Source organism: Galleria mellonella, unplaced genomic scaffold, assembly GCF_026898425.1.
Source record: "Galleria mellonella isolate WM207_F2 unplaced genomic scaffold, CSIRO_AGI_GalMel_v1 utg264, whole genome shotgun sequence".
NCBI lineage: Eukaryota > Metazoa > Arthropoda > Insecta > Lepidoptera > Pyralidae > Galleria > Galleria mellonella.
In genome coordinates this window covers 2,822,735-2,846,398 of record NW_026442060.1, presented here as the reverse complement: position 1 = coordinate 2,846,398, position 23,664 = coordinate 2,822,735, and the positions used below count along the sequence as shown (strand labels likewise).

Genomic DNA, 23,664 nt, shown 5'->3' with positions numbered 1-23,664 from the left:
GTTATATTCACTGCCTTCTTTACTGTTTCCGTTATACCTGTAAACAATTATGCTTGTACAGTGATAGTTTGTTTCAGATTAAAATGCATTCATTTCTGATTTGTACGATTGTGATATTTGTTTGCGCATACGCACAAGTCTCAGTACCACCGGGCTACAAAGAAAAGTAAGTGATAGGCATAGATATTTAAATTGAAATAATAATGAAATGCCATACAATATGTATTATGGCATTAGCTTAACTACCCATTTTTGAACATAAATCTTTCTCATTAGAGGAGTTTTTCCAGTACCTTTCACGCTTGGCAGGTGGGTTGGCAAACACAGTTAGATTTTTGGTGATGTTTGTGATGGTCCCCCCCTTTCCCTATGTGTCACCCCTTATATAATAACTACCCTCTAAACTAACCTACACATGGAAAACCTACAAAGCCTAAGAAAAGCCTACGAAGGCTTAACCTAATGAAATCTATGAAAATCTAATGAAAACTTACCCTAAAGAATGGCCTAACACCCTCAATATAACCCCATACCTATATTGCCTTATACACCCCAAACATCCTATGAATCATATAAACCCTTACAATAAACACTTAATATTGAACAGATCTTATAGTAGAACACTTGATCATCTGGCCAGATAAATAAATGTGTGATCGTCTAGTAATGTAGGACCCATTGTGTGTGTAATAACCAAAAGGTTCTTTAATTGGTATATGATAGGAGTTAAATAATGAAGATGATTGATAAATCTTTAATGATTAAGAATAATTAATGAATTATACTCATAATTCATGTAACAAGGAAGTTATGTTAATTTAATAGTAAATTACAGAATAACTGTAATAATAAAAATGGGGGAGCGGTCGGGCCCCTCACACGCCCGGACCAGTGGAAGACTTTCCAACTATCTATAACTCTTCCTCCAAAAAGGTAGGGAAGGGTATTACTATTTATTAATGCACTCTGATGGTAATAAGGGAATGAGTATTCTCAGTTCCAAACCAAACATAAGTACATTTACTTCAACATTACAGTGGCTCCACCAGCCCCACGATGCTTCCAGTATAAATTAGTGTTTGCCAGAGGCAAACGGATCAGAACTGAAATCCCAGGATCACTCCGACACGAGAGCTTACTCATGGGCGATGACCCTTTCAGTCCTATATGGCGACATAGAGATCACCCACTAACAGTACGAAACTGTTTCCCAGCGTCACCCTGTTACGAGCTTACTCAATGGGGGTTTCCCTTCGGCTCCACAAGAGATCAGACCAAGAAGCGAGATCACCCAGACACCAGAACTTACTTTGTTGGGACATAACCCTTCGGCCCTATGATGTGACATTAGAGATCACCTGTGAAGACAGTCCGATAGAGATGAAGATTTGTGTGATAGGGGATACCTTCCACACCCTGGAATTGGCCAAGCCATATAATGTTGATAATTGCTATATCATAACATAGCATTGTCAATTTAATATTATTTACTTAATGCCAAGAATACTCAAGGTTCAAGTTAAATCTGTTGATTAGGCCGGAGCCTAAGATCGAGTAGTCCAACCCATAGGTCGAGAGCTACTAAAAGTAATGAGTGCTATTGAATGAACTATAAGTCCAGTCAATTATATATAATATTATTGTTGATTATCCACATTGTGAATTAACCAATTATTTATTCAGAGAGATATATCTAAAGGAACTATAAGTCCTTTAAAAGACACTGATTAATCACAAGTTAACAACGTCTCGTAAAATAACCAGTTGGGTTTTCTATAAGTTTGAGGACACTAAGTCCAACAAGCTATTATTGTGTTGAGAGTAATAGAGATCTTTTGTAATATTTGTAGAGGTTTGATTAATCACATTGTGAAATAATCAGATTAATAAATTATGTAGCTTTATAGAGAGGACTATAAGTCCTAATTGGTTGTTGACGTAAGTACTGATAAATTACACATTAAAGTGCCAGGTCAATTATTATATATAGGTATATAGGAAGGACAATAAGTCCTATTTGTGTATGTTGAGTAGTAGATGTATATTGAATAATTATAATGTAAAAGATATATATTAAATATATATTTGTATAGAAAGGACAGTAAGTCCCATACAATTATTGTAGCTGTACTATAGTTATACTATATCTACTTCCTTTTAGTGTCTTAGTAAACCTATTTACTAAGAGGATTTCTCAGATAAACAAGTGTTTTAGTGTTTAAATCATCATGATTAAATCCCTAAGAAATTAGGTCTTTAAATAATTATCATATCATTTAAGTGAAATTTCTCATATAAATAATTCCAATATTTCCCCTACAGTTATTATAAAATAACAGAAAATTATATAAATTTTCTATAGACTTAGATATAGAATCATAACGTGTATAATCTCCTTTTGTTTGACATCTGTCACATTAATGACGTATTGAATGACGTATTGATGTATTGAATTGAATTTTGATTATCTATCACAACTGTCAACGTAACAAATACTAGCAAGTTTGTTTATTTGTATTTGTTTAATATAATTAAATATAAAATCATCATATATCAACCGTAATATACAACTAAATTATCAGTGACATAAATAATCATGGTTTACACCAGAAATAATTAATAGTATCCAGTAATGCTGCAGTTTTATATTCATATCAGTAGCCAAGCTTACTTTCAAATTCAAGAATGAACAGAAGATTAGAAGTTTAACATTCTTATTGCAATTGTACTTGCAATAATATATACATACAGTACTAATTATCAAGAACATTCCTCAAATACATGAGTGGTGAAGATTTCCCAATATGCTATCTATTTGATTCCTAACCTCTAATGTAAATTTATTAAAGAAGTGAATAATCAGTGTTAGTGTTTGCTTTATTAATATTTAAAGTAATTGTCCTAACTTGATATTAATAGGATAATATCTCCTTGGATACAGTCCGACATAAACATATAACTCAATAATTAAATTTATAAAATACTAATATTATATTTTACTACTTGTATATCTCCATACTATTCCCATAAAATATTCAAAACATGTATATTAAATATAAATCCAGTAAATATTCACTAATATTAACCCTGTCCGAACTTGTCTAGTCAATATAACATGAACAAACAACATACATACAAACCCCATCGCCAGGACAACTTCCTTTCTAAATATGAGCAAAATACATAGCCTCACAAGTGTCATACAGTACCAATTCCATACCGAACCCCACACCTAGTCAAGAGCAACTATAGTCAGAGAATCTTTCAGTACTTTTATTACCATTAGGAAATAAATCCACACCTATAATATCAGCATAATTAAATATTATTAGTAATCAGTAATACACACAGAATTGTTATTATCAGCTTGCTTACTACAACAAAATCAATATTAAAGTTTATAATAAATCAAGACAAAATATCTATTTAAACAATACAGGCTTGTTTACCATAAACACCCCACAGTCACATGAATTTATTTAGTAACACAATTAATAATGTATTAAAAGTATTACATTCACATAATATCACTTGCAACAGTTAAGCTGTCTCTTTGTACATCTGGTGTAAAACAAATCCCCACATGTAGTCATGGATAATCAAATATAGACTAAGAATCATTAATCTGGTCGACTGAGTAATGGTATAAAAACACTTCACCATGAAGCGTTAAGTATGAACAGATATTCCAAACCAACACTGTAATTGTGTAATAAATACAAATATTTCATCATCATCATCGTCTCAACCATCACCAACCCACGACTGAACACAGGCAATTTCCACCGACTGACACAAGGAACGGCCCCACAATACACATAAAACAGTCACTCCAAACAATGGAGGTAGCCCACACCGCACTTGCATTTACAGGGTCGCCACTCAATAACCCCTCTCTCTCATCAATGGCTGTTTCCCCAGCAATGAGACCAGACCATAGTCACTTTAGTCTATTATCCTCAATAAATAAATACTTTATAATAACTAGATATGAAACTAGTTAGTATTGTAATAGTTCAATAGTTGATTCAATAAGTATTTTCCAAAACTGGACAATTAGAACATTGAATCAAATTGATGAAGTTCTATCAAACGACCATATAATTGGATTTTGTATATGAGTAGAATAACGTAAGTACGTAAATTATATTGATGTAAACTTTGTTCAAATGTGATTGCATTTAACGATATACGCATTACCTAAAGGTATATGGACTCGACTAAATACGTATTTTAATAGTTGTTGGGAAAAATATTAAGTATAAACTTTGCCTGTGATCACAGTCAAAAATCTAACTACGTAGTAATAAATGGAACAAGCTCACCGGATACTCCAGTCTTCGATTGATTAATTTCACACACTTAATCGATAGTGATACACTAAGATCTCAAACCCCTTCATCGATCCAGTCCCTCCTAGATCTATATCCCAGTTATTTTTTTATTTTATTGCGCAGTTCCTTAAAACACCACTCCTGCGCCATCTTTTTTTTTTTTTTTTTTTTTTTTTTATTGCGCAATTCCTAAAAAGCGACTCCCGCGCGCCCGCCGATCTGCCGGCTCTCCTCCTCTTTTTTTTTTTATTCTTTCTCTAATAACGTCATAGATTATGTCACCGAAGGGTAGATATTTCAATAATCAGATTTAGCCTATTATTCGAACTGAACTTTTCTTTAAATTCAATTTAATTATATGTTAACGTATTTTGGTATTTTATATTAAATCGATTATCGAATTTATAAAACTTTAAAGACTCTCATAAACCTTATTAAACTGTGTTGTATGTATCTTTTTTACACCTGATGATAAAAAGGTAAACTATAATTTGGTTATATATAAAATATAATATATTTTTGTTTAATTTATTTAATTTTCTTGTGACATCCACTACACTTTGGAAACACATCAAAGGAGTTTCCCTTCTGTGTCAATATTTCATATATGGTAACGTCTTCTCTGTATACTATTGTGAACCTTGACTTTAAAGTTTGTTTATATTAAATAACTCCGCTTTCGCAGCGGTCACCCATAGGAACCCCTGTTTCTTTTCTATGTACTTATGGTATTAAACCTATTGTACTATAGGCGAACCGTCACATCCGGCCCCCTAATTATCAAGGAGTTTACCGGATTGATAATTACAACAAGATAAGTTTATTGTTACATTTTTTTTTCCAACCCTAAAAATGTACCTCACATATCTGTATATAATTTAACTTTACAGAGCTTTAAAATCATTTAAATTTTCATTGATTAATCGATACTAAGACCCTCTGATATTCTTAAGACTCAAAACAATAAAAGTATTAAAAAGATCTTTAAACCCGAAATTATGTGTTGTTGTATGTTATGTGTATGAATAGCCTTAAAATTTCTACTCAATATATTAATAATTAAGCATAATATTTATTTATGAATAGATTTGTAAATAATTATTTATAATTAATTTGCATACGCTGTAATGATAGAGTGAATCCATTAAATTTTATAATTAAAATTTTTATACTCGTTTATTTATATGTAATAAATTCAATGCATGTAATTACAATATCATAAACAGCATAAATGAATACAATCCTAAATGTGTGTAAAGGAGTCTATAAAACCTAAATGTATGAAAAGCCTAAGTATGTGAGGAGTCTAAATGTATAAAACCTAAATATGTGAAGAGTTTCAAGTAAAGAACCTAATAGAAACGTTATTTGTATCAGTAAATTTAGATAAAATATCTATTTAAAAGATACGAGTTAAAACATCTAAATGGAAGTTCATAATTAAAAGCTTAAATGTATGAGTATAACATATCAACAAGCGAAAGAGCCTAAGTAAAAACCTAAAGCGAAATGAAGTGAAATAATTTAAGCATTAAAATGTAATAAATGCAAAAAGGAATCCTAAAATAATTGTCTAAGTGTAAATAAATGATTAGATAAAATCCCAAGTTAATTAAATATTAAAATGAAGATGTTCAAATAAATTTGTTAAAATAAATTTAAACAATACGAATAAAACTTTATGAAGCGTCTAAGTAACCACAAATACATATTTCATCTAAGAAATAACCTAGTGTTCATTGAATAAAAAAAAATAATAGTCCCTAACAAAATTCAAATAACTTTAATTTTTATTTATTAATTTTAATCATAGAAGTAAAGCTTATATAAATAATAATTTATCACCACCGGCTCCCCTGTCTGACAAATTTTGCACGGCCTCCCAATTTTAAGACTCCTATAAATGTTGCATAAAATAATACAAACGGCCCCATAGTTTAAAACTCTTATCTGTCTGAAAATTTTTGCACGGCCCCCCAATTTCAAGACTCCTATAAATATGTTGCATAAATAATACAAACGGCCCCCATAGTTTAAAACTCTTATTATAAGAAATTCCTTTAATATACTTAAATTACCAGTGACTATTTCTTAATACTCTCAGAAATAACATGATCAATAAGTTTTATAATAAAATATTATGTAGCCCTATTAGATAGATAGACAGACCCCCATCGCTTCCTCCAAAAGATCACAACAGCAAACCTAAAACAACTACATTAGATACATCAATTAATTTATTTTGTACAATAAATTATTATTTCAAAAGATACAGATGTCTTGTGTTATGTGCAATTACAAAGAGCAAAATAAACTAAGTGTGCGCAACATCTAAGTATGTAAAATGCTTAGGCATGTAAAGAGTGTATATGTATAAATAACCTACAAAATCTCCGTCTGATATAAGTATAAAGTTTTTTTTTTTTTTTTTTTTAAAGTGGAATAAAGAAATTATGTATAGAACCATAAATAAAATATTATAATAGCATCCTAATAAATTGTTGGAATTAAATTTAACAACATGAAAACACCTAATTAAATTTTCAAATTTAGGTAATCAAATAAAGTAACTAAAGGCCCTAACTAACCTTAATGACATTTTATGAAACGTCTAACTTTCAATTTGAAACCCCCTATAAAACATTATATAAGCTATTTAAACATCTTAGGATGATCAAAATCAAATCATAATTATATAATATTTGATTTTTTTATATATATATAATCAATGTCACTGCATCATAAAAGTTTATGAAATAAAAGTCAATTGGATATTTCCTCAGAAATAAATAATGTCATTAATTCATCTTAAATCATTTCTTTCACAATAAAAGAATTTAATAAATTTTATGTATAAGTCATTATAGCATAATTATTGTTTATAAAATTTATAATGTTAAATTAATAGTTCAGTAAGTATTGAGAATTAATGAAGCAAAAGAATAATAAATGTGTCCTATAGCATAAAATTAGATCAATGTGAACTGAATATAACCTAGTAAGCTATCCTCACTACTATTGTTATGTACCTATTAGTGTAATACTTAATATTATTTACTCAATTGATATAGAGTAAAATAAAATATAAACCAAATCATGTAAATTTGTTGTATAATTGACTCCAATAGGTAACCACTGAATGAATTTGATAAATTAAATCCTAAGAACATGAGATAACAGTAAAATAGGCTATTTACCTATAGACATAGAAATCATGAAATTAGGTCCAAATCCTAGATCTATGACGGTATAATTATTTAGTCATAATCATCAAAGTTGGTTTTGAGTTATACTATTAGCAGATATTACTGTTTAACTTTATACTCCTTCATATTTTAATAACCAACCCCTGAAGTCACAAGCTCCAATTGTGACCAAGTGTTCAAATTGATCTGATATGTAAATAGTCATGAACCAATTATATCCTGGTCACGGCACCAATTGTGATGGTCCCCCCCTTTTGCACCCCTTATAATAATAACCCTCTGATCTAACCTACACATGGAAAACCTACAAAGCCTAAGAAAAGCCTACGAAGGCTTAACCTAATGAAATCTATGAAAATCTAATGAAAACTTACCCTAAAGAATGGCCTAACACCCTCAATATAACCCCATACCTATATTGCCTTATACACCCCAAACATCCTATGAATCATATAAACTATAAATAGTAATTATAGTTACAATAAACACTTAATATTGAACAGATCTTATAGTAGAACACTTGATCATCTGGCCAGATAAATAAATGTGTGATCGTCTAGTAATGTAGGACCCATTGTGTGTGTAATAACCAAAAGGTTCTTTAATTGGTATATGATAGGAGTTAAATAATGAAGATGATTGATAAATCTTTAATGATTAAGAATAATTAATGAATTATACTCATAATTCATGTAACAAGGAAGTTATGTTAATTTAATAGTAAATTACAGAATAACTGTAATAATAAAAAAATGGGGGAGCGGTCGGGCCCCTCACACGCCCGGACCAGTGGAAGACTTTCCAACTATCTATAACTCTTCCTCCAAAAAGGTAGGGAAGGGTATTACTATTTATTAATGCACTCTGATGGTAATAAGGGAATGAGTATTCTCAGTTCCAAACCAAACATAAGTACATTTACTTCAACATTACAGTGGCTCCACCAGCCCCACGATGCTTCCAGTATAAATTAGTGTTTGCCAGAGGCAAACGAATCGTAACTGAAATCCCAGGATCACTCCGACACGAGAGCTTACTCATGGGCGATGACCCTTTCAGTCCTATATGGCGACATAGAGATCACCCACTAACAGTACGAAACTGTTTCCCAGCGTCACCCTGTTACGAGCTTACTCAATGGGGGTTTCCCTTCGGCTCCACAAGAGATCAGACCAAGAAGCGAGATCACCCAGACACCAGAACTTACTTTGTTGGGACATAACCCTTCGGCCCTATGATGTGACATTAGAGATCACCTGTGAAGACAGTCCGATAGAGATGAAGATTTGTGTGATAGGGGATACCTTCCACACCCTGGAATTGGCCAAGCCATATAATGTTGATAATTGCTATATCATAACATAGCATTGTCAATTTAATATTATTTACTTAATGCCAAGAATACTCAAGGTTCAAGTTAAATCTGTTGATTAGGCCGGAGCCTAAGATCGAGTAGTCCAACCCATAGGTCGAGAGCTACTAAAAGTAATGAGTGCTATTGAATGAACTATAAGTCCAGTCAATTATATATAATATTATTGTTGATTATCCACATTGTGAATTAACCAATTATTTATTCAGAGAGATATATCTAAAGGAACTATAAGTCCTTTAAAAGACACTGATTAATCACAAGTTAACAACGTCTCGTAAAATAACCAGTTGGGTTTTCTATAAGTTTGAGGACACTAAGTCCAACAAGCTATTATTGTGTTGAGAGTAATAGAGATCTTTTGTAATATTTGTAGAGGTTTGATTAATCACATTGTGAAATAATCAGATTAATAAATTATGTAGCTTTATAGAGAGGACTATAAGTCCTAATTGGTTGTTGACGTAAGTACTGATAAATTACACATTAAAGTGCCAGGTCAATTATTATATATAGGTATATAGGAAGGACAATAAGTCCTATTTGTGTATGTTGAGTAGTAGATGTATATTGAATAATTATAATGTAAAAGATATATATTAAATATATATTTGTATAGAAAGGACAGTAAGTCCCATACAATTATTGTAGCTGTACTATAGTTATACTATATCTACTTCCTTTTAGTGTCTTAGTAAACCTATTTACTAAGAGGATTTCTCAGATAAACAAGTGTTTTAGTGTTTAAATCATCATGATTAAATCCCTAAGAAATTAGGTCTTTAAATAATTATCATATCATTTAAGTGAAATTTCTCATATAAATAATTCCAATATTTCCCCTACAGTTATTATAAAATAACAGAAAATTATATAAATTTTCTATAGACTTAGATATAGAATCATAACGTGTATAATCTCCTTTTGTTTGACATCTGTCACATTAATGACGTATTGAATGACGTATTGATGTATTGAATTGAATTTTGATTATCTATCACAACTGTCAACGTAACAAATACTAGCAAGTTTGTTTATTTGTATTTGTTTAATATAATTAAATATAAAATCATCATATATCAACCGTAATATACAACTAAATTATCAGTGACATAAATAATCATGGTTTACACCAGAAATAATTAATAGTATCCAGTAATGCTGCAGTTTTATATTCATATCAGTAGCCAAGCTTACTTTCAAATTCAAGAATGAACAGAAGATTAGAAGTTTAACATTCTTATTGCAATTGTACTTGCAATAATATATACATACAGTACTAATTATCAAGAACATTCCTCAAATACATGAGTGGTGAAGATTTCCCAATATGCTATCTATTTGATTCCTAACCTCTAATGTAAATTTATTAAAGAAGTGAATAATCAGTGTTAGTGTTTGCTTTATTAATATTTAAAGTAATTGTCCTAACTTGATATTAATAGGATAATATCTCCTTGGATACAGTCCGACATAAACATATAACTCAATAATTAAATTTATAAAATACTAATATTATATTTTACTACTTGTATATCTCCATACTATTCCCATAAAATATTCAAAACATGTATATTAAATATAAATCCAGTAAATATTCACTAATATTAACCCTGTCCGAACTTGTCTAGTCAATATAACATGAACAAACAACATACATACAAACCCCATCGCCAGGACAACTTCCTTTCTAAATATGAGCAAAATACATAGCCTCACAAGTGTCATACAGTACCAATTCCATACCGAACCCCACACCTAGTCAAGAGCAACTATAGTCAGAGAATCTTTCAGTACTTTTATTACCATTAGGAAATAAATCCACACCTATAATATCAGCATAATTAAATATTATTAGTAATCAGTAATACACACAGAATTGTTATTATCAGCTTGCTTACTACAACAAAATCAATATTAAAGTTTATAATAAATCAAGACAAAATATCTATTTAAACAATACAGGCTTGTTTACCATAAACACCCCACAGTCACATGAATTTATTTAGTAACACAATTAATAATGTATTAAAAGTATTACATTCACATAATATCACTTGCAACAGTTAAGCTGTCTCTTTGTACATCTGGTGTAAAACAAATCCCCACATGTAGTCATGGATAATCAAATATAGACTAAGAATCATTAATCTGGTCGACTGAGTAATGGTATAAAAACACTTCACCATGAAGCGTTAAGTATGAACAGATATTCCAAACCAACACTGTAATTGTGTAATAAATACAAATATTTCATCATCATCATCGTCTCAACCATCACCAACCCACGACTGAACACAGGCAATTTCCACCGACTGACACAAGGAACGGCCCCACAATACACATAAAACAGTCACTCCAAACAATGGAGGTAGCCCACACCGCACTTGCATTTACAGGGTCGCCACTCAATAACCCCTCTCTCTCATCAATGGCTGTTTCCCCAGCAATGAGACCAGACCATAGTCACTTTAGTCTATTATCCTCAATAAATAAATACTTTATAATAACTAGATATGAAACTAGTTAGTATTGTAATAGTTCAATAGTTGATTCAATAAGTATTTTCCAAAACTGGACAATTAGAACATTGAATCAAATTGATGAAGTTCTATCAAACGACCATATAATTGGATTTTGTATATGAGTAGAATAACGTAAGTACGTAAATTATATTGATGTAAACTTTGTTCAAATGTGATTGCATTTAACGATATACGCATTACCTAAAGGTATATGGACTCGACTAAATACGTATTTTAATAGTTGTTGGGAAAAATATTAAGTATAAACTTTGCCTGTGATCACAGTCAAAAATCTAACTACGTAGTAATAAATGGAACAAGCTCACCGGATACTCCAGTCTTCGATTGATTAATTTCACACACTTAATCGATAGTGATACACTAAGATCTCAAACCCCTTCATCGATCCAGTCCCTCCTAGATCTATATCCCAGTTATTTTTTTATTTTATTGCGCAGTTCCTTAAAACACCACTCCTGCGCCATCTTTTTTTTTTTTTTTTTCTTTTTTTTTTATTGCGCAATTCCTAAAAAGCGACTCTCGCGCGCCCGCCGATCTGCCGGCTCTCCTCCTCCTTTTTTTTTTTTTATTCTTTCTCTAATAACGTCATAGATTATGTCACCGAAGGGTAGATATTTCAATAATCAGATTTAGCCTATTATTCGAACTGAACTTTTCTTTAAATTCAATTTAATTATATGTTAACGTATTTTGGTATTTTATATTAAATCGATTATCGAATTTATAAAACTTTAAAGACTCTCATAAACCTTATTAAACTGTGTTGTATGTATCTTTTTTACACCTGATGATAAAAAGGTAAACTATAATTTGGTTATATATAAAATATAATATATTTTTGTTTAATTTATTTAATTTTCTTGTGACATCCACTACACTTTGGAAACACATCAAAGGAGTTTCCCTTCTGTGTCAATATTTCATATATGGTAACGTCTTCTCTGTATACTATTGTGAACCTTGACTTTAAAGTTTGTTTATATTAAATAACTCCGCTTTCGCAGCGGTCACCCATAGGAACCCCTGTTTCTTTTCTATGTACTTATGGTATTAAACCTATTGTACTATAGGCGAACCGTCACATGTTTTTACCAGAGGGAGACTTTGTACAAAAGTTGTCAAACAACTTGGGCACATTTGTCCTGTTCGTATTTCTACCGTCAAGAAGTTTTGTTTGCATGGCTGTATTTTGGTTTGAAGGGTGGAATATGGCAGTGAATTTACAGGGCACAGAGGAATAACACTTGAGTCCTCAGGAATGGCAACGCATGGGAGGTATCATGGGCGCAACAGTATATTCTGTTATGTCCATGGTACTGCTCATGCCTATAGGCAACGGTTATCATGTTTCTATCAGGTGGGCCGTCAGCTAGTTAGCCATTCTAAGTTGCATAAAAAAAGTCTTAACCGGGACGCTGCTTCCCATCTCTCGACCATTAAATTCCTCTATTATACGACATTATACGACACTCACGGGTCAGGAAGAGGTGGTCCATTCTATGTTGTGACCACAGGGCGAAGCTAGAATACGTGTGTATTTGTTATGCAGCTTAGAATACAGCAAGCTGACGATTCGCTGACGATGTAAAGTGGTAGATCTAATTTAAATATTTCGTTAAAGACTGGTCTATTCCAAATTTTAATATTAATTTTTATATACAGATATCCACAATACTATTATTCGAAGCAAGCCCGTCATCCCAGAGATGTGACGTGGGACAAACAAGTGGGTAAAGGAAAAGTCTTCGGTACCCTTGGCAATGACGACCAGGGACTGTTCGTAAGTAGTATCATAGATAAAACAGTAATATTTCTTCTGTGTTAACACCTACTTAAAGACAGTCATATATATACCCAGATCGTATATTAAGTAACGTCCCAAATTGGCTTCTTTTTACATACTATTGCTTAGTATGAAATAAATGTTAAAGAATGTTTTTTCTTTATTAATTATTTCAGCCGTTAACTTTCCACTGATTGACATAAGGGGAGTTTTGTTAGTACTTACCACGCTTGGCAGGCGGGTTTGCAACCGCAGTTAGGCTTTTAGAGATGTTTTAAGAGGAACGCTGCTGTCCATTCCTCGCCCTCCCTTACATCGTCTCTTACGACTCTATACCGGGGTACCATTTCTATACACACAGTGATCAATATCGGCGATAAAGATCGTTTACGGTGATGTAATGGCATATTTCTGTAACTATCGGGTTACACGCTTAATGATACCCTCTGTTGATCAAAAGAAATAGATTTGTCAAATATTGGCAGCATTTGCTTTGACGAATTTCTTTTTTTATGCAACTTCGAATTGCAAAAAAGCTGTCGGTCCACCTGATAGTGAGTGGTAACCTTCGCTTATAGACATGAACAATATCATGGACATAACGGAGTATACTGTTTCGCCCATGATATCCCCCATGCGTTACCATTGCTGAGAACTAAGATGTTGTACCTCTGTACCCTGTAAATTCACTGCCATATCCCATCTATCAAACCGAAACACAGCCATGCAAACACAACTGCTTCACAGTAGAAACACAAATGGGACAGAGGTAGCCAAGCAAACGACTTTTGTACAAAGTTTCCTCTGGAATTCGATATCAAGTGTCTACACAATTAATCTCGCCCGTACGGAAATATCAAGCACTCAAAGGAATTCGAGGAATGAACAAGCATTTCTCGAATTACTTTGACACGCTGTTAGATAAATTATAACATCCTATAGCGCGATTGATTCGTGTGCGATACTCGATCGAAAATCTGAACATTGGTATCGTTACATGATAAATTGCGTGTGAAACTGCAAGGATTGTTCAATCTGGGTTCCAATAATGGACTGATTTAATTAAGTGTTCGTATGAAATATTTGAAAGTCTGAAAGTTTATGTTTATATATAAAATTATTAGTATATAAAATGACAGGTCATAATTGTATCCCTGTATACGCGTTCGGTGAAGCTGTAAAGGCCACTCACGGCCAACAGCAAACATATTCAGAAAAAAAATGGATATATAAGGGAAGTAGACTTTGTACAAAAGTCGTTTGCTTGGGTACCTCTGTCCCATTAGTGTTTCAACCGTAAAACAGTTGTGTTTGCATGGCTGTGTTTCGGTTTGAAGGGTGGGATGTGGCGTGAATTTACAGGGTACAGAGAAATAACACCTGAGTCCTTAGGAATGGCAACGCATGGGGAGTATCATGGGCGAAACAGTATACTCTGTTATGTCCATGGTACTGCTCATGTCTATAGGCGACAGTTACTACTTTCCATAAGGTGGGTCGTCAGCTTGTTTGTTATTCTAAGTTGTTTATAAAAAAATGAGACTTTATCGAGATAAACAAAAAGCTTTTTAAATAACATGAAAATATTTCCAACTGTCAACAATATACATTAAAATACGCAAATAAAATTCATTTTAAAAATACACATTTCTCATTATCATCATCACCATATAAGTATTATGAGATTTGTGGTCCTGGCATAGAACGAGCCATCCCTTCCTTTTCTATGAATGTCGGACGAGACGACTAAGGAAACTGAATGGTCGAAGGATGGACAGCAACGTCTCTCTTAAAACCGCCAAATTTAACTGCTGCCAACCTTCCTGCCAAGCGTGGCAATTACTGACAAAACTCCTTTTATGGAGGAGGCCTATGTTCAGCAGTGGACAGTTAACGACCAATTTGGTAATCATATCAATCACCTATTTCTTAATTTACAATCTGGCAATGAACATCTGAGGATACACCTTAGAACACCCAAACTCTAGCCAATTTCAGCAAGCTACTCGTGAGTTCGCTAGCTTCATTTTAGACCACATCATCGCTTTTCATCAAATGAAATCGTGATCAATCGTGGGATCCTTCAACAGTAAAAAAAAATATGTATAAAAGTTCACTTCCTGGCTTGGCCCAGCCGAAAGTCGAATTCAGGACCTAATTACATTTTTTTTTAATGGACGATTATGAAATGGTATCCCCACCTGTGCTATCGGTATACACTGGCGAGGTACCAGTGAGAGAGGATAAGTAAGGATGAAGCAAGTCAGGCTACCGTGACGAATCTAACAATAAATCATTCACCGTGGTTTCCCGGAGGAACCACGAGGAGGTCGACATGACAGAGTATATTTCTAGCAATGAGACTACTAATCCCCATTACTAACAATCCCTTCTCCCCCTCATTATATTAAAGCTATATGCCTACCACTGCATCATGGACTTCATAATTATAAATATGAAATTTTATTAAATGTCAACAGTTAACACTATTAATACATTTTTTATTGGCAGGGCAAAGGTGGTTACAAGCAAGAAATATTCAATGACAACAGAGGAAAATTAGAAGGGCAAGCTTACGGTACTAGGGTTTTAGGAGCTGATGGTGGTACCAGCAATCTCGGAGGAAGATTAGACTGGTCCAATAAAGATGCAAAAGCTGCGTTGGATATTAGCAAGCAAATTGGTGGGCGTACCAGTGTGAGTATAATTTACTAAAAAAAAAAGAACGCTAATTCCCGCTTCCTCCTTCTCACTCTAATACTGACTGACTCATGAATGTACAACCTTACTAGTAGGACTAGAGGTATGAAATTTTGCACAATAGTTCCTTATTGTAGATGAATACTAAACGCCTCGTAGCGAGTTTTGAGTACCCTCTGCATGTACTTTATGAAACGTTAGAGGGCACTCATGCTCAACATCGCTAGATTATTTCGGAATAAAGGAGATTTTTTGAAATTCTTATATGTACAGAAGATACGGATTTAGTGTGAACAAAACCATGTACAATGTCTAGTAGGCGTCAGTGAATGATATCAAATACTTCAATTTTGATAAAGTATTTATCTATAGAGATTTTTGGTTTGGAATTAAAATTTTTTTACCTGACGGAATTTCTGTAGAAACTGTCTTTTATATCTATATCATCATCATTATCATATCAACCGTTAACTGTCCACTGCTGTATATAAGACTCTCCTTTGGAGAGTTTTACCATTACTTGCCACGCTTAATAGGCGGGTTTATAACCGCAGTTAGGCTTTTATGCCGGCCGTTCTATGCCGAGACCACGTGGCGTCTCTATCTATTAACATAGATAAAACAACATTACTTAAACGCACTAATTGGATTTAACGTTTATAGGCAAGTCGGTATATTTTGTTCTCTATTTCCTATAATTACATTTCCTGCTATTTTATTACTATATAATCTTTTGAGGGAAAAAAATAAAGAGTTGTCTAACCATCATTTGGAAAATGAATTCTTGGAACGAATTCCTAGTGGAGCCAATTAAGTAAACGATCCTTTTCAAATTGCCTCAGATCTATTCTTGTTATTTCCAATAACATATTATAATGATACCTATCTCAGTTTGAGGATCAGATAGTGGCCTTTATTATTTTTATAATAGCGGTACACAATCGCAATATCAATTGGTCCTGCATCACGAGGAAATAGATAAAATCAACTGTCGATATAATCAGCTACACCTAGATTCGATCCAATTCACAGAAGCACATTTCATAAATTAGCTCCATCGGAATTCAATTCGGAAAACTCATGAACACAAAAGAAATATGCTGACCCTACTGCATCATGTAGGTCATTTTATTGATAGTGAATCTGTTTAGTTTTGACCATATCTTAATTTAATATTGTAACAAGTTTTCTTCGCCTCCGGTTATTTTTTTTATGATACTTATAATGGAAAACGAGTTGAAGGCTCAGAAATTGATAATCACATGGAGAGTATTATGGATATCACAGAATATACTGTGATGCCCATGGTACTTTCATGCGTTGCTATTCCTAACGACCATGGTATGTATATATCTTCGTACATCAAATAACGAAAGCAGTCGTTTGTCTTGGAAGCTCCCAAGACAATCGGTAAACGAATCTGTCGCTTCTATAGCGCAGGTTTGGCCCCTTGGGTCAGGATGAACGACGCGGTGCAGCATGCCACCGTACGCTCAAGCAAGGAGCATGCTCAAGACTCGTACTTGCATCCCGTAGGGAGTTCGCAGATGTCCCAGTCTCGAGTCCAACAATAAATATTCGTACATTATCGCTGTAGCAAGCATGAGGTAGAGCGAGAAAGTAACCTTCCGTATCCTGTTTTTTCTTATGTGCAAGCTAATGATAACGTTGGACAACTGGTAGAAAAGAGTCATTCAAACTGTGACAATATTGGTTGATTTCCAGGTAACAGCAACAGGGTCCGGAGTATGGAACCTTGATAAGAACACCCGTATTTCCGCTGGTGGAGCCATCTCTCAAGAAGTGGGACGTGGCAAGCCTGACATAGCTGTACAAGGACAATTTCAACATGACTTTTAATTTGTAAAGTATATTATTCGTTTCAGTTACAATAAAGTAACGATAACTACTATAAAAACAAGAATATTAATAGAATTTATATAATCTTTAATACATATTGCGGTACGATATTAGAGTAAGAAATAAATACGTCATTTGAACAAATAGGTACGTCTTAAAGTATATATTTTAATAAATCAGACGCGTAAATATGATATTTTCAATTTCTTTCTAAGACACTGAACATGACTAGACATCGGTTGAGTGCTTTGAACTACCTATAGTTAGATATTTTGTCTATGATAAAATCTTAAAAGAAGATAAATGAAATAAAGTGAAATGTGTTTTATTTCACCGTAAATTAAATTAATAGAGGAGATGTGAACCTCATATAAATTATAAACAATGATGTCACCTTGATATTCCGCGTTCTTGATGTTACGCAAAAAAAATCATACAAATAGAAGATATTGTTAATTTAACAAATTTGAAGGTAGATTATTTACAATCATATCATCATCATCATCATCATCATAACAGCCATTAATTATCCACTGTTGAACAAAGACCTCTCCTTATTGGGGGAATATTAATATTTGCCACACTGAGCAGGCGGGTTGACAACCATAGTTTTTTTGATGAATGAAAATGGTATGGTAACCCTGCCTGCGCTAACGGGATGCGCTGGCGGAGCACCAGTGAAGGGTGTTAGATGAGAATGAAAACAGGCCAGTTAGCCCATTATGATGAATTTAGCAGGAATTAACCATGATAGTTTCCAGGGAAAACCGCGAGGAGGTCCACCTGGTTGGGTATATTGCTAGCAATGAGATTCTCAGTCTACATTACTAACAATCCCTTTCCTGTTAGTAATGTAGGCTTGGGCGATGTTTTAAGAAGAACGCTGCTGCCTATCCTTCAACCATTATTTTTTTCATTTCTCATAACAGAAACAATAGAACGCCAAATGCTTATATTCAAACTATAATGACAATATTGTAAATTAATAATTTACGCACTGAAAGAAATGGTGAATTCAATTTTTAGGGTTCGTGTCTCCAAAGGAAAAACGGAACCCTTATAGGATCACTTCGTTGTCTGTCCATCCGTCCGTATTTACATATAAATGAGTAAGTTTAGAAAAAAATTAATGTTATCAGAATTGTATTAATTTATTATGGCTAAATATTGCAACAGTAATTAAGATTAAAATTGATATTAAACGTTAATTGAATACAAATGGACATTTTCTCTACTACGTTGAGTGGCAGACAACAGGCAAGACTTATTATGGGTGCCCTAACTGGGCATATGCCAGTAAGGAGACGCATACCAGAGGCTTACCAGAGGGAGACTTTGTACAAAAGTCGATTGCTTGGGTACCTCTGTCCCATTCGTGTTTCAACCGTAAAGCAGTTGTGTTTACATGGCTGTGTTTCAGTTTGAAGGGTGGGTTATGGCAGTGAATTTACTGGGTACGGAGGAATAACACCTGAGTTCTCAGGAATGACAACGCATGGGGGGTATCATGGGCGAAGCATTATACTCTGTTATGTCCATGGCACGGCTCATGTCTATAAGCGACGGTTACCACTTTCCATCAGGTGGGCCGTTAGCTTGTTTGCCATTCTAAGTTGTATAAAAAAAAACAATATACAGTTAAACTGCAATAAAGTATTAAAGGTTTTTTAGTCTTTATTTATAACTCTTAGACGTAATATTTTCTAGGCAATCTAAAAAAATATAAACCTATTATATATAGACCGGTCTGTGTTTTTTACAGATAAGCTAAATTGCTAAAGGTTGGGTCTTGTGTAATCGAAATAAAATACTATATTTTGAACAAAGAATATTATTTCAAAATATCTCAGTAGATTAAAGGTTATTCTGTTAGCTGCCTCCGATTATTTATAACATGCACGTGAATACTAAATTTTAAACGATTTTTCTTCTACTATGCTACTAATTTACTTTATAGTCAACTAAAAATATTTTTAATATATATATATATATTTTTATTTGGGTAAACTAACAATGACAAAGTAAAGAATAATATATAATATCAATAAAAGAAAACATTGAGTAAATTTGCCACCAACTTACCGCTTACCACAGGTTCGATTCAAATAGATTCTGATATTTCTTCAGATATCTCATTTTTTTTTATTGTATTTATGTATTTTTTTTAATACAACTTAGAATGGGAAACTAGCTGACGGTCCACCCGTGGAAAGTGGTAACCGTCGCCTATAGACATGAGCAGTACCGTGGACATAACAGAATATACCTTTTCGCCCATGATACCCCCCATGCGTTGCCATTCCTGAGAACTCAGATGTTATGCCTCTGTACCCAGTAAATTCACGCCATATCCCACCCTTCAAACCGAAACACAGCCATGCAAGCACAACTGCTTCACGGTTGAAACACGAATGGGACAGAGGTACCCAAGCAATCGACTTTTGTACAATGTCTCCCTCTGGTTTTTTTTTTATTTACACTTTATTGCATCATTTATGAAAATAATAGAAAATATAGTGATTTGTAATGAGAAGTGATACAAAGGCGGCCTTATCACTAAGCAATCTTCCAGACAACCTTTGTGTGTAGGGCACTGAGAAAAAGACAAGGAATTTTTTTATTACTTTTTATTACAATTTTGTAAAGTTATCTGTTGAAGAAATTTTATAGTTCAAATTATAATAAATCTAACAGTTAATTTTCATTTCTAATTTATGTTAAAATTATGTGTTATAATAAATATTTAAGTGTTAGTAAATTGGTGTTAGTAAATCATTGCATGATTTACTAACACCAAGCACGTTAATGTATACGTTTGAATTATAGAATGATAGACTTTAATTAATAACCATTTTTCAAATAAAATTCCATTATAAACTAGCTTATTGCCAGCTACTTCGTATGTATGGATTTGAGAAACAGAAAAATTAGAAAAATTGACCAATAGAAAATGAACACTTCTAGATGGCGTATCAAGACAAAAGATATACGAGATTTTAAGTTAGACTTTAGGACAATAACTGTGAAAACCACATCTATTTAAGTGTAGTAGTTATTAGAGGTAGGTAACATAGCAATAACTATATATTTTAATTACAATATCTATGTACAGATTCAATAACGAATATGTTAAAAATCCGTTATCCAAAAATAATATAGGATAAGAAAGAAAGAAAGAAACTTTATTCTACAGAAATATGCGACTACACCCACACAGAGGTTAAAAAAAATCATATATTAAGAATTCTAACAACGAAACTACACACAATATTTATATATATATAAAAAAAAAAAAAGAATATAAAATTAAAAAAGAAAAAAAAACAATTCGTATTATAACAGTTTCATCCAAAATGAGTGTGTGTGTGCGTGCGTCACAATACCTGCAAAATGAGGTCCGTGCTCAGCATTATGCTGTAGTGTCAGGGACACTACAGCGCTGATTTTCAGCACGCGCCTCGCCAACCCGCGGCGTCCTAATAATAACAATAATACTCGTATTTGGATAAGTCTGACTAACACAGTGGTGTGCTTAAAGTGTATTGTGTAAAAAAAAAAAATATAATAAATTTGTGGTGGGTTTATTAAATTATAATTAAATGATAAATTATAACGTTGTCAGTGTTGAATAATAATAATCACACAAAAATAAAATAGGTATAGAATAAGTATTTTTTTATAACGGATTTTTAACATATTCGAACATAGATATCCGATCAATATGGGCGGTATCTAAATGACCTTTTTTCATCATTAATGTCCACAAAACACTAATATATAGATACCGGATCGGTATTCATATTATCCATACCTAGTAGTTATTGCGTGATATTGGAACAATAATATAGATAGACAAAATTTCGAAAAATATAATTTTGGCTTCTATTGCTCATGTCAAATTTTCTCAAATATCGCCCATGCACAGAGATTAATTACTATTTTATTATAATATAAGATAAGAATTAATATTAGGTAGTTATTAATAACCACACATTACTAGAAATCTTATAATGCAAAGCACCACAAGAGTACCCAAGCGGCTATCGAGGTCACCCTGCCATCCGGAGTAGGCTCGATTGTCCGCGCTTCTGCTCGCTTGCTATTGTTTTTCCTTCCATTTCATGGATGGTTTAATGCAGAATACTGCACAATATGGCCAGTTATTATCCGTAAATTTTTGACGAAAATTTGAATGGCAATTGAAATAATAGCTTACTTGATTGAAAATGATATTTGGATTCATTGAAATTAGAAATGGACGGTTTATTTAAGAAAAAAATGTTACAAGAGATAAAAATTGTTTAAGAAAGAAAGCAATAATTTCTTGCCCGTAATTCTTAGATGACTTTGTATTTCGAACTGGGCAATAAAATAATTTTAAATGATAATTCAAAAATGTTTATAATTAAGTTTACTTAAACAAAAAAAATCATTATTGTTATTAGAGAAGCAAAACAATTCAAAACAATGTTTATTGGCGCTTTAGCTTTAGCTTTAATAGACTGTTCTATCCTAAAATATTGGGTGGGACAGGTTATCAATGTAAGAGCGTTATAACCGCTCATTTATTAACATAGGTTAAGTCAATTTATAACTAACAAAATGGGCCTTATGTAGTCTAATTAAATAAATATTATTTAACGACTTAACCAGTCTATGAAATTTGGTGCATGTTTATTATATGTATATAGGCTACTTTGAAACCCCGTAAACCAATATATTCCTGTCATGTGGACATAGTCACGAGTAAAAGCTAGTAAAGCTACACAATTTTGAATCGGTATTGAAGTAGTGCATAGACTTCAAAAAGAAGGAAATAATTCGGTTGTATTTTTTTTTATGTTTGTTACCTCATAACTCCGTCAATTATAAACCAATTTGGAAAATTCTTAATTTATTTGAGAGGATATACCTACTAATAGGTACCATAGAAACTTTACCAAAATCGGTTTACCAAAAACTTGTTTCAAGACAATTGAAGTCGTTTTTTAAGCTATTGTATAGCTTTTATCGCGGGCCTTGAGCGCGGAGACCGAATGTAAAAATTCCGTAACGGAAATGGAACCTAACACCCCCCACTCTTACGGCGGCAGAGCTTAGCTTTACCGCGGCAGTCCCCGACTGCCACACGTCTTTTTTTTTATTTGTGAAACACAATTTAATTATATTCCGTCTATGTCAAATATTAATATTGAACAAACTAGACATTGACTAGGTTCAAACTTACAAAAGCAATCAACTTTATTCAGTAAAAAATATTATATACAACGCTGACTTTCCATTTTGACTTTCAACAATTATTAGTTATTGCTTCTTTCAGTTTCGTGTGAAAATATTTTTATTGTGTTTCTCATATTTGAATATTTAATTTTGGAATATATTTTCAGTTGTCTGTTGCTACAGAATTTAATATTATAAATATTTGAATATTTGTTGAGTACGTTTCAAGGATTCGACATGATTTAAACAACAAGGATGGACCATGTTCTAAATTAAAAAAAAGTATTTGTTATCCTATGCCGTGTTCTCCCGGCATAGAATGGCCCACTTCTTCTTTTTTCCTGGGTGTCATAATAAAGAGTGTCACAATAAGAGGTGACTAAGGGAATTTAATGCTCGAAAGATGACCAGCAGCGTCCCTCTTAAAGCATCGCCAAAGTCTAACTGCGGTTGCCAACCTGCCTGCTATGCGTGGCAACTGCTGGCAAAACTCTCATTATAGGTGAGCCCTTTGCTTTTGCAGTGGACACTTAATGGCTAATATAACAATAATATTTTTGTATCCCATGTAAGCGTAACACAATTACTACAAATAACAGGGCCTCGCATTTTATATTACCTTGCAAAACTCATTTGACTCTAA

General features: G+C 32.9%; 1 protein-coding gene across 1 annotated transcript; it reads left to right on the top strand.

Annotated features, from left to right (window-relative positions):
• Window positions 1-68: 68 nt before the first annotated feature.
• On the top strand, window positions 69-22,450 carry LOC113510422 (gloverin-like). The gene is made up of 4 exons (XM_052895060.1): window positions 69-166; window positions 13,121-13,238; window positions 15,753-15,938; window positions 17,667-22,450. Exons 1-4 carry the CDS (start codon window positions 84-86, stop codon window positions 17,799-17,801), a joined length of 522 nt encoding a protein of 173 aa, XP_052751020.1. The 5' UTR covers window positions 69-83; the 3' UTR covers window positions 17,802-22,450.
• The last annotated feature ends 1,214 nt before the right edge of the window (window positions 22,451-23,664 follow it).

Bases quoted from the DNA above. Each gene is read 5' to 3' on its own strand.
- LOC113510422 (XM_052895060.1), top strand. From the start codon at position 84: ATGCATTCATTTCTGATTTGTACGATTGTGATATTTGTTTGCGCATAC. The intron at 167-13,120 runs GTAAGTGATAGG...TTTTATATACAG, and splicing joins CCACCGGGCTACAAAGAAAA to ATATCCACAATACTATTATT. The intron at 15,939-17,666 runs GTGAGTATAATT...GTTGATTTCCAG, and splicing joins AAATTGGTGGGCGTACCAGT to GTAACAGCAACAGGGTCCGG.